At 40.1% G+C, this 18,469-nt stretch overlaps 1 protein-coding gene across 1 annotated transcript in view; it reads right to left on the bottom strand.

The window, feature by feature from the left end:
• The window catches only part of ITGA9 (integrin subunit alpha 9), a 212,313-nt gene that overhangs the window by 43,102 nt on the left and 150,742 nt on the right, over window positions 1-18,469 (bottom strand). Inside the window, exons 19-23 of the mRNA XM_065752710.1 lie at window positions 10,717-10,803; window positions 8,951-9,030; window positions 6,734-6,823; window positions 4,225-4,333; window positions 1,411-1,518 (exon numbers count right to left, since the gene is read on the bottom strand). Coding sequence (XP_065608782.1) covers window positions 1,411-1,518; window positions 4,225-4,333; window positions 6,734-6,823; window positions 8,951-9,030; window positions 10,717-10,803 — 474 coding nt within the window. The remainder of the gene's footprint in view (window positions 1-1,410; window positions 1,519-4,224; window positions 4,334-6,733; window positions 6,824-8,950; window positions 9,031-10,716; window positions 10,804-18,469) is intronic.

The following is an 18,469-nucleotide window of genomic DNA, read 5'->3' as shown; positions in this document are numbered from 1 at the left end:
AGTACCCAATGCCATATTGACCTCCTCTAGATAAGCCATCATATGCAAAAACAACAAGAAACATAAAACCCTTTTACAAGCATAGTGCAAGATTTGAGGCTTTTGTCTTCTTTTCTAACAGCTGTTCAAGACCATATAGACCACATAACCTTGTCAGCGCAACTTAGAGCTTTAAGTAGAAATGATGACAAATTATGTCTGGAAATTAGCCCTTATACACTATGTGGGTGGCAGGCACCTCAGCTAATTTAAGCATGCAAAACAGGTGTCTTGTCTAAGACAATTTGTGCAGATTTCTGGAAGAGTCAGCATTAAGAAACAGGCAGTGCCACTTCAGAGAAGACACCAGCAGAGAAAATCTGTTAAGATTATTCCCACATCTCTGGTATGGCTGTGAACATACGTATTCACACACTACAGAGAGATGGGACAAGACAAGGACGTGGGCCAGAATCCTCTGTCCAGCAACGTGTCCAAGAAAAGGTGGTTATCCACACACAGGGATAAAAATGTGATGTGATGGAAAGCAAGCTGGGGAATTACTGCAGTCTAGTTGGAGAACTGGCTCAGTCTGTATAATACTGGTGCCTCATACACTACCACCAATCCATTTCATCTTTAGCACCAATCTGTGATCCATATATATATCTCAGACCCTTCAATAGCACAAATCTTGGAAATCTTCTGAGAAAGGTCTTATTGGATCCACACTGACACTGATTCAGTGACACAGTTACCTGGGTATGAGGGATGGTAATACTTTCAGCCAAAAGGCTAGAAAAGAAGCTAACTACCAAGAAGTAGCACATTTCTGTTCAAGAAAACCATGAGGTGATGGATTTAGATGTTTTTTTCCCCTCATAAAAACAGACTACTCTGAATTTCAGTAATAAATTCACCCCAGTAGTGAGACTTCCCACTATTGGCCACCACAATATACATAATGGTATTTCAGTGGTTTAACAAAAGCTTTGAAAATAAAAAAAAATATTAAAGATGAAATCTAAGAATGTGTCTTATTTACCACAAATTACTTTGGTTTTCTTTGTAGCTAACAGAAAATCATCCTTTGAAAAATTTTATGTTGAATGAGTAAAAGTCACTATTATTTACATTTATTAAAAGAACAGTCACAAAAAGAAAGTGATAGCATGGAATACACAAAAATATAAGCAAGTCACTCTGAAAGTAATGCTTCCTGTTTATTTCCATGAAAACTGCAACAAAGAGCACAAGAAAACTATTTGAAAGAGCAAATTCTCAGCTACAAAACACTACTTTTCAATATCATCACCACCATTATCTGTGCATTTTCACCAGCAATGAGTAAGAGCCTGCATGTTGTGTTCAGCAAAACTTCAGACATTTCACTATCTTTCTAAGCTATTGAGTACACTGCAATGTACTCACCATCATCTGCTGAACGTGAAATATTTCAGCTCCAGTAGCAGAGAGGCGGTTTGGAAATGAAATGTCAAGAAAAGCACCAGGAAGAGTGCTTGGTCCAGCATTATAAACCTGTAGGAAAATATACATATAGATATATTACAAAAAAACCCAAAATATACATGACCGCTCGTAACTAGGAAATATTTGTATAACCAGAGCTGGCAGCATAGGTACATTTGAAAAAATTCTAATACCGTGCTAGTTTTATAATCTTTTCAGGTAACATCTTCTCCTTTAAGTATCAGGATGAAGTCAAAGGTTTATGCTGTCTAAAAAGTCCTCCATTACAGCTCATACACCCAGCAGGAAGCAGATTTGGAGGATAATTACCAGTCATCAATACAAATAGCATATGACTGCTATCTTATATACAGAGACATTGCTAGTATCCTAAGAGTTGTGGTAACACCATCCAGAAGACTGTAGAGAACAACGCTATTTCTATCAACATTCTAATTTCCATCAGGTAACCTCTGCAATATATTCTGCATGTGATTTTCTTACAGGGAATAGTAATGATGATTGTGACTAGTGAACTGTAGGTTTGATGAACTGAGTTGCCAAGAAATGCATTAGAACAACTCCCATCCAAGATTTGGGGTTTCCAATTATATGAAACTCTTAAGAGGAAAAACATAGTGGCTTTCTATCAAATCCCACACAACTTCTCAACAAAAACTCAAAGAGTTTTCAGTACACCACTGAAATGTATCCTGTGAAAACTGCTAAACTTCTAGCTTTTTGCTGAAAAGAAATTCAAGGACAAACGTCTATTAAGGTAAGTTTTCATGACAACCAATATTTTTTAATTAGGGAAAAATATCTCCTGGTTGTTTCTAACAACAAATACATAAATGCAAACAGTAAAAGCAGTAAGCTAATAGAATATTTATCTGCACTGAGACAGTACCGTGAAGAGTGGAGGTAACTGGTGTTCTGATTGTGTAAAGTACCAATATTAAAAACAACAGATATTCACTCTTCAAACACTGATTATATTTGAAGAAATGCCTGACTGATAAAGAGAATCAGTTCACAATGTCAAATCCTTACAAAAACCCTGAGGCTCCAGGCAGGGGTTGAAATCCCACTACAATGGATCATGATAACAACTGTATGAAATACAAATATAATGTTTCATGTGAGACATTTTAAAAATGTTGATTATATCACTGAGATCAGATACAAGAGTTAATGCAGAAAAGACATTTTCATTGCAAATCCTGTTACCCCCCAAAAATGATGCATAGATTTATTTCCTTATTAATATTCTACATGGCATAGATTTTCACATATTAAAAAAAACAACTCTACAAAGCTCTGTAGTTTTGTAAGTCATCTCTTCTTTCAGTTAAGAAACCACTACTTTTCCCCATCTGGAGAAGATTAATAAATGACAAGCAAATCATTAAAAACAAGCAAACAGTGATACAAACCATGCTTTGTACATTACGAAACTCTACCCTTTCTGACACAGACAGTTATGAGGTTTTATCATGTTACTGGTGAGCAAATCTGTGACCTGTTACAGTGCAATTTTCCACTCCTATACGAGTAGCAACCTTATTAATACAGCAACTTACAAGTGTGTGTATGAAAGGCAAGAGGGTAGGAGAGGACAAATGGTGGCCCTGCCAATATATAGGCTCTCTCTTCATTACCTGCTATCACTTAATTTTATTGGAAATAATCATCTAGTTAAAGCATCAGTACATCTGTTCTTTATCTGTTTCTAACCAGTAACTGGCTGGGGAGAAGTGAAGACCAATAAAGCCTCAAGAATTGAATGAGAATCGCAAGAATTAATAGCCTAGTTCACAAAAGCTTTAATGTCCTGAAATTCTGCTTTCACTCCTTTTCAGTAAATAGCTAAGGGCACTGCATGACAGTGGGGGTTTAATTGCTCTGGCCCACAGTCTGCCCACAGAGGCTGACATGTGTTATTCATTACGAGCTGAGTGACATTCATGCCTAGGAGAACAAAAAGGGGAAAAAAGGCAAAAGATTATTTTTTACAATCAATGATTCACACACCTCTGCTGGATGTTTCATTCCCTAGTTCCATCTAGTGGTCAAAAAAGATTTGAAGTGCTTGTAATAGAGACAGTCATGGCAGGGAGACAAGTTTATTTTGGTCCCATCACAAGAACTGGTTGTAATAAATGTTGCATATACTTTACAAGATCAGGAACCCAACTGACGTGATTGTAAATCTATAGATAACACTTGAATAACACTGATAAGCTATGAGACATTTAATGAAACTTCTTCACACCGTATTTTTGGTTTTATATTCTCTTTCCTGCACTGGACTCCCACCAGTAACATTATGAACATTTTCACACTAGAGGCATTTGGCCTAGTCAGAATCCTTTGCACAGGTGCGTGCTTGTTCTCATGGATGAAGACTGCCCACAGCCCTGCTCAGTGACCATGACACTAACAAGAATTACCATTTGAACCTGAGACTGCATTCAAGATGTGGCACTTGAGTAACTTTGTACTTGGCACATGACGATAGGTAAAACAGAAACAAAAAGTAGCAGTATGAAACTACAGAAGTGAGATGCCCTTCTTGTAATTACTCTAACAGTATATTCAGATAAGGAAATACACCATCCCTGTACACACATATCCCTGTAAATATGGCATCCAATCAAGAATGCATTGCATAGCACACTGTGATATTGAAGCATGCACCAAAGCCCTTACCACACTGAGAATAAAAGAGATACAAAGCTAGAATGTAATGTCAAGCAGGAATTTCAACTTTACCTGCAGCGTGAAGTTAAGGGACTGGAAACGGCATTCGTGGTTTTCCAACTGAACAAAATTGGATGCTTCCACAGAATCACCATAGAAAAAGGAAGTAGGGAAGACTTCCCTGAAAGATCAAGACAGAGATTTAGTAAGCTTTGTCACCAAAATTAAATGTTTTTGGTATGCTAAATCCCACTGCTAGTTTTCTGGCCATGGGACATCCTACACTAATCTAGTATTTTTTATTTGATATCTTCTTGAAAACACTAGATTACACAACCAGCATCACAAGTGACCTGGCTTAACATCCTGACATAGACTGAAGTAGATTTACTTTGATTACTTTTTCTCCTTTCCTATCACAAAACACCTTCTCCTGGTGCGTGGCCCCTCCCATGGATGATCTGTGGAAGTTCTTTAGCTTGTATAACATATGAAATCACTGCACTACTGAGTTCATCTGAAGCACTAACTAACAGGATTATTTTCAGTTACTACCTCACTAAAATAACACTTCAATTTGATCTTCCATTTACAGAGCATTTAGTGAATAAACACCTCATTAGTTGTCACTACGTTTATGATTTGCAGATGGTTAGAGGGAAGAAAAGAGGGGAAAATGACATGCTTTGAGCTACAGTCACAGAGGCCAAATTCCCTCAGCTATTCCTATCTAGCATCTTATTACAAGGTAAAATGCAGTAAGGTTTTATCAGAAAAGACTTGGAAGCACAACACAGTACCTGGAAATCCTAGACAGGAGAACTAGGAGTGCTTTAAGTATCCTTTGTGCCTCCTAATGTCAGACTGCTCCTCTGGCTGGAAATGGTCCTGGTTTAATTTCATACAGACTGTAGTAAGAGTCCGCATAAAGCTCTATTTACTTTCCAGGCTGTCTTTTTGATCAGTTTTCTGAGACAGGATTTTAAGCCTGTTTAAGTACATTTCCTTTTTCTCTGTTCTTTTGACCTGCTTTCTATGCTAGGGATCACTACGGCAAACAGCGGGAGGCAATCTTTACTCCTCCCATCCACAGTGCTGTGCCAGAAGGCTCCTCCCAAACATGTTACAAGCCCTTCGGGATATTTATCACCAGGAATTTGCTCTCACAGACCCACACAAGATAACTAACAAAATTAAGTTTTAAAAACATACTGAAAAAGAGTATTACTAGTATTATTAAGCATTGCTTGGGAATAGTGTACCTGCCAATAAATCAAACCCTTCCCTGGTAGTTGGACATTTCTGTGAGCTTAAGTCAACTAAGCTTTGCCTATGTGAAAGGAAGAAATCATCCAAATAGTCAGGTGGGGCTGAAAACTTCAGAAGCATAATGCCTTAAAAAATTTTTATAGTCTGAAGAGAAAGAAGCCCAGTTTGTACCAGGTTTGTGGTTTGTAGTATTCTGTAGGTGGTGAACAGAGATCTAAAAGCACATTATTCCTCTCCTGTCTGTAAAGCTGTACAAAACCTGTGTTAAAGCTCTGCCAAGTAAGGGATACAGAGTTGAATTTCTACACAGTCTGTAACTCTGAAAACATTCAAAAAATTTCAGACTATGCTGCTGAGACTGTGCTCTCACTATAGACAAGAACTTTGTCCTTGCTAGCCATCTTGTGAGGTCTGACAGTACTCATGGTGGCTAAACAGACCCTTGCCTCTTGGGGACACTACTGATGAGTTTTTACTTCCCAAGTTTAGAAATGAATGTCAACTTCCGCAGCCCACACTGATGCTACTTCACCTCCAGTGACCAGGTCATTCAACTCCAACTCAAAAACTGCCTATGTTAGGGGACAGTTTATTTGGACCAATCCCAAATCTTTCACTCAAGATGTAAAATTGTAATTTCAAGAGGAAGAGGAGACCTCTGAGTACAAAGGAAGGAATTTGTGCATGTCCAGTTTATGGGGGACAACAATGGCTATGTGTTATAAAAGTATATCAGTCAAAGGGTGAGTGATGTTCCACAGTTAGTATTCAGATGCTCTGCAGACAAAGAAGCAAAGGGAGTGGGAAAAACAGAAGCAGAAGCAAATTCTGATTGTGAAATTAAACAGAAAGGCAAACAACTAGATGCCACCAAGATCCTTAAAATTCCATAACATTTGACTGTAACCTTTGGCCTGGTGATTCTCAATCATATCTTTAAAGGCATGCCCTATGGAACAGGATATGATTTACTTTTTCTATTTTTATTTTAAGTTCCATCATATCCACAGAATCACATGAATTCAAATATAATCACTAAAATATCTATTACAAATTTTATTTTAATGAATTAGTTTTGTTAGAAAGGAGTGAGAAAGAGGTCGAGTGTTGGAATGAAAAGAATGACAAATAAAATTCCCAGATACTGAATGAGGTTATCCTAATTTACAGAGTCTGGGAAACAAGAAAAAAAATCAACATTCTCACTGCTTGTAAACAAAAATTCAGTTTTCACTACAAGAAGCTTAAATGTTATTGTTAAGATTATTTGCTTTTTGTTTTGTTTTGTTTTCATTTGATGACTAGTACTTACCCATTGATAGATGAGTCCACTTCATGCATCAGGGGCACTGATAGGGTCAGAGTATTATCATGCAGAGACTCCATGCGCTCTACGTTTCCACTGTGTCAGAAAGAAAACATAAACATACTGTAAATCCCCAGTCTTTATGATGGCTATTTGTACTCTGAGCTTCTCTTGTTGATGATGTTGCCTCTCCTTAGGAGCCTCTTAGAGGGTAAGAGTTACATTTCTTCATCCCACATTGGAAGGGCACACATACATAGTATACACTTTGCGGTTACTCCTCTGTGGATGGGACATGAACAAGCTCAAGCTGAAAAACCATCTTTGAGCAAAACAGTCAGTCCAAGGGGAAGTGCAGCCATCATTCACAGTGGAGATACATAAGGATGTTTAGGCATAAATGCAAGGATTCACTTTTCCCAGCCCGACTGTATATCAGTTTGGGAGGTTCTCATACACCTCACAGAGAGTTCTTGACTCAGTAAATTAAATTTCACTTTTAAGGTACCTGCATTCCTTCATAGCATTGATTTTGTACTGCTATGAGCAACTATGCAGGTTAGATCTTCATACTGAACTGGCCATAAACTCTTCACTGTTATATTCCCTTTGCAAGTAATGAGATGACAAAATGAAAGTACTACTTTCTATCTTCAAAGTCAGCTGACATCACTGGTCAAAAGCAGAACGAAAGAAAAGTTAGCAAGGGCTCCCTGTAGCAGACCAGCAACTTTTGCTGTAGAAAACATTATTTTTATTTGACAGTGAGGGAACTGAGCAATTTGCCCAAAGTTACAGAGGAAACAAGGGTAATTCGTCACTGGAAAGTGTACTGTTGTCTTTGGAGGTTCAGCTGAATCCTTCATAAAACAACTGCCCTCCACTTCATCCTTCTGAAATGAGAGATACTCTCTTAAGATCTCAGAGCATTTGCACTATGTGTGCAAGCTGCTATCTATAACTTCACCCCATCTAAAGGCACCAGCCAACCGTCCTCACTTGTAAGGCACAGAAATCTCAAGGAGTGAGGTGACTGAGGAGAACTCTGTGCTATCCAAGGCACGGAAATGAGAGGTACAAGCTGGAAAATGCTGGCTGGGCAAATTTAAAGCAGCCCTGACATATCCTTGCAAGGGCTGGCATTCATCCAGCAGATCCTGATACATCTCCCTGTCCTATAAAGATTATGGAGTCATCTAAACACATGATCAGCTAATTCTCACAGAGAGGTCTCACAGTCAGTGTTTCATAGCAGCCTCACGTGCTGCAGGATCTAGTTCCCCACCTACAGCTGTTATAGGAGCAGTCACTCAGCAACTGCAAGATCTCATCTCTCATCTCCAGTCAGCCTGTGAGACATCAGACTGGAGAGGCGAGCAGTTTGGAAATGAAATTTTTGAAGTAGCAAGATATGAAGTTGGCCTGTGGAAGTAGCAACCAGTCCCCTACTCAGCATGCCAGAGCAGCAATTTATGGCTCAGGTTAATGAAGCTGTGCTACAGTTTCCAAATGAACATCTAGACACTACCTTGTCCTAAACACCCCTGGAGTCTTGCTTCTTTGTAGCACATCATCTTGGGTGCCACAACTTCGATTTCAGTCCAGATAAAGCAACTGTGCTTACATCAAAAGGTCACTGGCTAGTATTTGGCACCATCCTACTGCAAAGCCTGATGCAAACCCCCATAGGACAGAGTCCCATTCAACTGCTCCATGTACCTGTCAAACCTTGTTTGAAGATCCAGAGTGGGGAAAAAAGCAGACATGTAACTTTGGAAACTGACAGGAAGATCTCTGAGCATCTGATGAAAGCATTTTTCTTTTCTGCTTTGTATCCAAGCATACTTATTTCATTCAAATGCCGGAACAAATAGGTCTGTCTGGTGCTGATCATCAAGCACAGCTGAGCTGAGCTTGATACACAGCCCAAAGGGATAAGCACAGAAACACAAGGGCCTTCCAACTGAGAAAACACAAAATGCTCCTTCAGAATCAAAAATGCCTGGCAAACAGAGCCTACACACAGCTCTACTTTTCAGGAAGGTAAGTCACAAGGCTCCTCTGTGTTATCGAAGTACAAGCATTTAGCTTTAGTCATTCAACCTCACTTACTATACACGTATGTGCTGATGACTGCTACCACACAATTGGCAAGTACATGCAATGCACACATCACGGAACGAAGAAGATCTAAGCCATCAAAACATGGAAAGGTTCTCTTACCTTTGGGCAGTGACAAGGAAGGTAAGTGTTTCCTCTTGCCCAGACAAATGGCTTGTGTCAAAGATTACACTGAACTCATACTGCACAAAGAAAAAGCGGCATTTAGAGACACTGTTTCAAAACACACTTATTCTGAAACTTCACACATATTTTACTGGTCTAGCTAAAAACAAGAAGCATATTTCAGTAAAATTAATAGAGCCCCCCTCTGCTGTACTAGGCGTGGCTGGGACATGGAGATGTGATGCGATAAGACCTCCCCTGCTCTGAGACTGATGGGTGACATGTGCTTAAGGGGTGTAGACGAGGCTGGTTATGTATATAAAGAACTGTCGTGCCTTATTAAACACTATTTTGTCATTTTCTAGATCACCATATTTGTGTCTGTGTGTGGCTGTGGCCCTACCAGGGAAGATCGCTAGCCCCAGCGGTCCGACCTTCTAGAAAGGAGACAACAACCCTCTACTGCAAAGTAGCAAAGATTTAACTTTGCAGTTGCTAGTCTGTTCAAATACTGCAGGATCTGATTCTTCATTGTAAAAAGGCCTTTATTAGAATTGTCACTCAAAGATATTTTGGGTCCAAATTATCTGCCAGTGGAAGTGCCTTCTAGCATAAGGAGATAAATACTGAAACTACCTCAGCACCATTGGATACACTTAGCGCTGCCCAAATAATCTTCTATGAATCTTTCATGGGCATGCACAGACACTGGGAACAACCAGAACTAGATGAAGTACCATCCAAGCCACTAAAAAAACTGGGCATAATCAGGTGTTAATTTCAAATCGAGCATCTTCTCAGTTGATCACTGTAGCACTACACTGAGTATTCCACACAGCAACATTTCTATCTAACTCAAAAGCCCAAAAGAAACAGTTTCTAGATTCATGCTATTCAATGGCTTGCTGAAAAACAAAACAACAACAAATATGTCATTCTAAAGCAAAACACTGAAATTCTTAAATTTCAGGTGATATTTTACTATTGCAATTTTTTTTCCATTTGCTATTACATTTTTTTTCCATTATATTTAAATCTTTTTAAATGTTTCCAAAGGGCAGATTGTAGGCAATAAATTATATATATATTATTTATTGCTTACAATGTATTAGGTAATATATAAACGTGTGAGGTCAAATTTCATGGCAATTCAAAACGAAAGGATTAATTTTTAAAATTTAAATTTTCTGAAAATTTTCATATTTGTTTTGTTCATATCATCCTGAAATTATGCCTCTTCTCAACTCCCTGGGTTGGTCATTGTATAGTTCTGATTAGTGATAGGAAGAATCTGTCTGAATTTCTAAATAAAATGAGAGAGTTCACCTATTACTACCAAACAAAACCTTCTTTGAAAGCTATCAGAAAACTGTAACATGAAAAATGTATTACAATATTTTCATTGTCATTCATTTGAAAGCAGTCACACTTTAAATTGAGTAGGCAAAAATAAAAATACAGTACGGCAACACAAATGAGACAGGGTCTTTTTCTAATATTCCACAGAGGAAACGCAAAGGTTTTGGTAGCTACAAACCTTGCAACATTTCTCAAGAGTATTTAATTGCAATGCACAAGTTATTGCTATTGGCTGTATCTGTTGAATGCTTTTGCCTTCCCACAGTAGTGAAAGGCTTGGATGTCTGTGTTAGAAAGCTACATAAGGTATCAGCCACAGGCATTTAACTGAGCAGTTATCCTTCCCAGCACTCTTTGAGAGAGAACAAACCATCACTCTACAAATGAAAATATCATTACATTACCCTAGATTTCGATCTCATGAAAGGAAATTCCACACTGCACTTGAGGAAGTCTGACTCCAGCAACTCACAGGAAATGCCCAGCTCCTCCTGTAAGGAAACAAAAACACCATAAAATGATGAAGAAAGACTACTAAGAAATGTCACTGTGATAAAATACCTTCAAAAATAAAACATTTCCCATCATAAAACTGTTATTCCCCCAAATGCTTTTCCTAGAGTACAGAGATTGCAATGTTGCACTCCCTTGCTCCACTACAGTGCTGAGACATGGACAATCATCTGAACATGCACTGAGAGCCAGATCATGGGGAAATATATCATAACCAAACACAATGAAGCCACTGGACCTGCCAACGTTCTTGGGTAACTCAGACCATCAGTTGCTCCCTTTGCTTTTTAAAAGGCAGCTTTCAAATGTTGTAGAACACAGGTTCCCCACAGCAGTTTTTTTCAACTACCAATATCACAAAGAGAAAATTGTATTGGGAAACGCTGACTAAATCAGGACATGCTCAGCCACTGGAGAAAACTTCATCTGGCCCTAGTGTTATTCGTTGTCCTGATCTCTTAGTCTCGTAGAATGAACTACAATGATATGGGTACCAACCCTTCCTTAATGACATAATGGTGGTGTAAGTAAATTAGGGGATGTACCTCTCCTTGTGATAAACAATGATGGATTATAAGCATTATCAGTAATACAAATTGAAAACTTGAGAGCGCTAACATAAAAGCCACTCCATTAAAACAACAAAATTAATCTGTCGAATAAGAAGTGTTCCACTGACCCATAAAACAGGAGTCTGGCTCCAGGTTAGCATGTTCTCATCTCCAGATTATCAGAAAACAGTTGTGTGCCCTGTCCCAGGGGAAAAGTTCATAACATAAAATGTTCAGAGTGAGATTCAGTTCCAGAATGTGGATGCACACTTTTAGATGACTACCCAGCAGATTACTGCTATAGGATCCAGGTGCACCCATCCTAGCGAAGCTAGAAAACTGCTCAGCACAGCAAATGTAGGAGTTTATTTCAAACTGAGCCAAAGAAGTGTCAAAGCTCTACTACTGAATAGATCAACACTAGAGCTGTGGTGTTGAAGTATGCAACTATAATATAAATGCCTGTATAGAGACACATGAATTTGAAAATTAACTCAATTGTATACACCTATCTGGAAATCTCTTAGGTACAGAATACATAATTTATTCAATCTATTTTAGGTATCTATAATAGTTTGTGAAACCCAGACTCCTTAGGCACATTTCCCAAATCACTCATGAATTCTGCTTTAAATATGTACTTCAATTTAAGCACTTGCACGAGTACCATTCTCAAATGGAACAAGCACATGTTGAAGTGGCTTCCGGAAACACGGACTCAAGACTATAAGCATCTCCAGGAAATGTCTCTCTTGGTTTCATATTTTGACCTGAGCGCTGCATTAGTACTCTACAAACATCACACTGTGAGTCTTACTGCATCCAGATTCTTGATCTCTCAGCTGCTTCCTGCAACATCTGAAAGATAATCTTATCTCCTTTATCTTCAAAATCATGGCACGTGGTAATAGACAATTATATCCTTAACGTTATTTTTCCCCTCTGATTTAGTATTTGACTGGTTTCACATGTAAAGAAAATAATCTAGGGAGAAAATCCATGCATAATTTGAGATGGCATGAAATCACTTCAGCAGTACTCAACTGCCAGAGCAGTGGTCTCCATATTCATTTTCTCTGTGTATTTATTTCCTTGCAATCTCCTGCACAATTTTATTTCCAACATTATAAAAGATGGCACTGCCCAGCAAATCAGCTATCTAAATTCAGTTGTACAAAGCTGTCAGCTTCCTATACTAGGTCACATTTTCTCCTACATTTAACACAAAAGAGTAGGGAAAGTGCTTTATGGGTGAAGCATCTCCCTCACTTGCCTTTTCCACTCAGCAATCTGGGAACTTCTAGAGTTTTATGTGGACACTCTGGTGAACACACACTCTGAGCAGCTGCGTAACCACATGAAAAATTTCACAGCTGTTTCCTCTGGGAACATTCTTGGTTCTGTGTTGTTCCAACATCCCTTGCTGTCTAACTGTGGCAACCTATGAACTCTCTTTCATCATCTCCCTGTCTCTGCTCAGTCAAGAGAGATTTCTGTTTACATAGCTGTCTGGGGGTGACAGTGACCAGACAGACCCAAGAGCCTGCCTCCTCTCCTCAGGTCTATATCACTTCAGAGATGTCAAAAAACGCGATAACAGAAAGAACAATCATCTTGATAATGGAAGAAGTGCAATTCTTCTTCATTTTGCAAATTGGAAGCTGCCTGCCTCTGCAGTCCTGACAACAGGCAAGCAGATGCCAGTTGTTTGTAACAGTCTGTTAAGGAAACGACAGATAAAACCACACTGGCCATTTCTGTTGTTACTACTTGCAACAGCTTAATAGATGCACTGAGATTGACTTGAGGGACCTTCTGGCTTCATTGGCATATCAGGCAATTTAATGATTAATAAAACATTAAAATATTATGAATGCTGCAAAGTCAAACTGTTCAGAACTAGGAAATCACAGAAATAAGTTTGCCGGTACTACACTGGTTCAGCATTCTACACATTTCTATACTGAGTTTCTAATTTACTTTGAAAATGTGGCCAAAGCAAATGGAAGCTTCTCTTCCAGTTAAAGAATATGAAGCTTAATCCAGAAAACTTCATTTTCCTTCGGAAACATTTCACAGCACTTCATATTTTTAGGAGAGTCTATCAGATAAACAGTGAGCTAATTATCCAAATAACTCTAGTATTACTGCATAACAAATGAAGACTGGGGTGTGAGAAACACAGCTTAGGATGACTAACAGTCTGTTTCTCCAAACCTTTAATCATAGAAAGAAAAGTTCCTGATAATTATAACAAGAACAGTGAAACAGTTGGGTTCTAACTCTTTCAAAAGGGGCACATGAGGAAAGAGCAACCCAAGAGAAATTCTGTAGCATAATGTTGTCAAGTGCAAGGGCATTTAACTGGGGGGTGATCAGAGATGTAAATGGCTTTATTTCTGGAGGTGCTTGTTTTGATGTGTAAATATTCTGTGTGGTTTCAACTGACTGAGTACTTCAGGAAGCTGGTAATGATCATATTAATATAGTATGGTAGAAATAGCAACACAGAAATGCTGCTATTTGTTAAATCCAAAACTTGAAAATGAAAACAACTTCTACAATGCTTATGTTATTCCTGCCTCAGATCCAGATCTCTGCTGTTTCAGACATTAATTTGGTGCACCACACTGCCTGCAACAAGGGACACCAGCTATCTTCTCCATTGGCATCTTTGACAGCACACGTTTTGGTAGAAGTGGGAAGCTAAAGAACATGGGAGTTCAAAGTACATCTGACTATTGTCTGACAATACAGGATGTGCTCTGGAGCAATATCTCTTTATATCCTTGCCCTTAACACTACTTGCAGTCCTTATTGCCTCAAACAACTCAGATACCCAACCAGGAGAAAGCTCATACACTAATTTGCTTAAGACAGTTGAACAATACATTCTGCTTTCAAAAAGCATTTCAACATGAATAAAGCATCTTGACCACACAGATGGGATGCTGGACACTGCCCTTTTGCTGACTTCACCTAGCTGATCATCTGGGGATATAAGACACAGAACAACTCCAGATTTTCCTCTCTCCCAGTCAGAGATCATTACTGGACTGCATGAGAACGGCAGGCTTTTCAGGCCGCAAACGGTAGGCTGTCACTAAGGAAATAGCTTGTCAGTACTGGAACAGATTGTACCAAGCAAGTCTTTGACTACATGCATTCTGGCATTTAGAAAGATTGTTTTTCCTTAGAATTTGATGGGTCTAATGTTCTCCTTGTACAAAGGTGGGACCAGTGCCAGTTTGAGCACAAGACTCAAATATTTTAGGGATGATCCTGGAGAAGACCACTTATTAGGAACCAAATCCTGCTCAAAGACAGCTGCCATTTGTGCCCTCTCTTCCTGAAGCAGAATATTTTCTTAAGAAGATTTCTTATATACTGTTTACTCTGACTTTGAAGGGTAATTTTCAACTTGGTTAACTGCCAAATCTAAGATTTAAGAAAATGGGAATGTCCTATGAAAAAAAAAAGGAAAATAAATGCTGTTGGAAAAAGTTAGAGACTGCCTCTGGGAAGTCTTCACAGTGACATACCAACATAGTACACTGCTCTTTGTTATGCTCTCCCTTCCTGAACTTAGATGACCAGATGCAGACAGCATACATGAAACGGCACAAAGAAGGACCGGTGCAAAGAAGGACACTGAGGTATCCTCAGCTTCATCTCAATAAGCAGTTTTCATACCAGAATGTACACATACTTTTCCCTTAAGAATCTTGCATAGCTGGAAATAATGATTTATTTCATCAGCTGATACAACCTTCTTCTACCTTATTCATGTCATGTCCAAACAAAAACCTCCAGTCTTAGAGGAAAAATATTTCTGCCTTTCTGAGCCTGACCTAGCAGTTCCTATACTACCATCTGTTCTCATTTTTCCCATCCTTAGGGTTATTCATTTTTCCTCAATAAAAGAGCAACACTCCTCTGACCTCAGGTCACCCCGAGCCTGGAGTCAATCACACACTCTCCAACCTGCTCTCATCCCCATCCAGGACTAGCTGCAAGCCTGACACCTCAAGCAACTCTTCACGTAATCTCTCCCAGCCCATTAACTCCCCTTCAGCACCCAGACCTTAATCGATTTGACAGCTCTTCTATCAAATTGTGACTCTCAGCAAAAGCAAACAAGTGTAAAAGTATAGGTCCCTTGTGTTGTATTTTGCGCTTACAGTGCTCTCTTAGAGCAAGCATGAACTCCCACTTCCTAACACTCATTTATTGCCTGCCAGCTCTCCACTCTCCTAAGCATACAAGATACTGGTAGATTTACACCTTCCACGTCAGCATGAAGCTGCACCACAATACTCAACTTGAAGAATTTAGCAAAACAATGTCCTGGATATGGCTCTGATTTTATATTATTTATTGTAAGTTGTATTAATTAATGCACTTACGATAAGTTTAGTACTACTCTGAATACTGTTGATTATCTGTGCCAGAGACAATTTAATCCTCTTATACCATCCTCTGATTAGCTGTTTATTTTTAATGGGTTAAGATCACTAACAAAAGACAATGAAAATATCCTTGCTTCAGAATTGCTAGGATAATTCATATAGAATTTAAGAGAAAGAAAAAGAAAAGAAAAACCTGCTATATAATGTACCTAAGAGCAGTTTACTTTTCTGTTTCTTCAGAAATACTCAAATTAAAGCCTGTTTTGTTGTTGTTTATTTGGAAAAGTGTTTCTCCTAGAAAGCCTTGCTACTTTACTCTGCAACAGTGGAGAAAATGTCCTGGAAGCCTTGATAACACAGAGTAGCACTCATTTTGAAGATAATGTATTTAACTTGTTGATAATGTATTTAACTTGTTAGGTTCTGTGATGCTACTGCAGCTTTTCCAAAGAGCACAAATAATGCCAACAGCACATACTGAGAAATCCTGCACTCGTTGCCAGTACACATGCATTATTATCATTTTTCCTGTTCTATAACACCTGTTTGAGAACCATCATAGCTGATCCCACAAGGGACCACGAACAGCATCCTCATCTGAGAGGTCCTGCAAGTGTGCCTTGAAAACTGCACTAACAAGAGCTATGTGCACTCCTGCAGCATGCTAAATCTCAAAAGTTAGATACTACATACTCAGTGTATAGTCTATAGTGTACAGACTTACAGCTCACTCTCCCCACTACTTATATGGAAATAAGTTCATAAGTTCATAAGTTCATAAGGTTGGAAAGGACCTATAAGATCATCTAGTCCAACCATCCTCCTATCACTATCTCTACCCAACTACTAAATTAAGTCCTTTAGCACCTCATCTAAACGCTTCTTGAACAGCGCTAGGGATGGTGCCTCAACCACCTCCCTAGGCAGGCCATTCCAGTGCCTGACCACTCTTTCAGAAAAGAAATGCTTCCTGAGGTCTAATCTAAATCTTCCCTGGCGCAACTTGTGGCCATTCCCTCTCGTCCTGTCATTACTTATCAGGGAGAAGAGGCCTACCCCCTCCTCACCACAACCCCCCTTCAGGAAGTGGTAGAGTGCAATAAGGTCTCCTCTGAGCCTCCTCTTCTCCAGACTAAACAATCCCAGCTCCCTCAGCCGCTCCTCATAAGACTTGTGCTCCAGGCCCCTCACCAGTTTTGTTGCCCTTCTCTGAACACGCTCCAGGGCCTCAATGTCCTTCTTGTAGTGAGGGGCCCAAAACTGAACACAGTACTCGAGGTGCGGCCGTACCAGAGCTGAGTACAGGGGGATGATCACCTCCCTGCTCCTGCTGGCTACACTATTTCTAATACAGGCCAGGATGCCGTTGGCCTTCTTAGCCACCTGGGCACACTGCCGGCTCATGTTGAGCCGAGCATCAACCAACACCCCCAGGTCCTTTTCCTCTCCACATTCTTCAAGCCATTCTGCCCCAAGCCTATAGCATTGCATGGGGTTATTGTGGCCAAAGTGCAGGACCCGGCACTTGGTCTTATTGAACCTCATCCCATTTTGCTCAGCCCAGCTGTTCAGCCTATCCAAATCCCTCTGAAGGGCCTCCCTACCCTCAGGCAGTTTGACACATCCTCCCAGCTTTGTGTCATCTGCAAACTTACTGAGGGTACACTCAATTCCCTCGTCTAGGTCATCAATAAAGATATTAAACAAGATGGGCCCCAAAACTGACCCTTGGGGGACACCACTCGTAACAGGACGCCAGCTGGACTTAACTCCATTAACCACTACCCTCTGGGCACGGCCCTCCAGCCAGTTCTCCACCCAGAGAAGAGTGAACCTGTCCACACCACGGGCTGCCAGTTTCCTTAGGAGAATACTGTGGGAGACCGTGTCAAAGGCCTTGCTGAAGTCCAGGTAGACTACATCAACAGCCTTTCCCTCATCTACCTGTCTGGTCACCCAGTCATAGAAGGAGATGAGGTTGGACAAGCACGACCTGCCCCTGGTGAACCCGTGCTGGCTGGGTCTGATCCCTTTATTGCCATGCACGTGTCGTGTGATCTCCCTCAATAACATCTGTTCCATAACTTTCCCTGATACCGAGGTCAGGCTGACAGGCCTGTAGTTCCCCGGGTCTTCCTTACGGCCTTTCTTGAAGATGGGAGTCACATCGGCAAGCCTCCAATCTTGTGGGACCTCTCCAGATAACCAGGAATGCTGATAGATGGCAGAAAGTGGCTTGGCAATCACCTCTGCTAGCTCCCTCAGCACCCTTGGGTGGATCCCATCTGGCCCCATGGACTTGTGGGAGTTCAGATGGAGGAGAAGATCTCTGACCGTCTCTGCTTGAATCACAGGGGGTGCATTATGCACCCCGTCCCAGACTTCCAGGTCAGGGCAAGTACCATTTGGATAACTGTCCTGTTTATTAAAGACAGATGTGAAGAAGGCATTGAGAACCTCAGCCTTTTCCTTATCATCTGTGGTTATATTGCCTGCCTCGTTGAGTAAAGGAGGGAAATTTTCCTTAGTTTTTCTCCTGCTGTTAATATATTTGTAAAAGGGTTTCCTGTTCTCCTTTACAGCAGTAGCCAGCCTAATTTCAAGCTGGGCTTTAGCATTTCTAATTTTCTGCCTGCAGATCTTGGCCAGTTCTCTGTAGTCACCCCAAGTAGCCTGACCCATCT

The sequence above is a fragment of the Cyrtonyx montezumae genome, unplaced genomic scaffold (genome assembly GCF_038088225.1).
Source record: "Cyrtonyx montezumae isolate F1298 unplaced genomic scaffold, pur_monq_1.0 scaffold_8, whole genome shotgun sequence".
NCBI classification, from domain to species: Eukaryota; Metazoa; Chordata; class Aves; order Galliformes; family Odontophoridae; genus Cyrtonyx; species Cyrtonyx montezumae.
The sequence above is the reverse complement of the archived record's forward strand: the minus strand, read 5'-3'. Positions and strand labels throughout refer to the sequence as shown.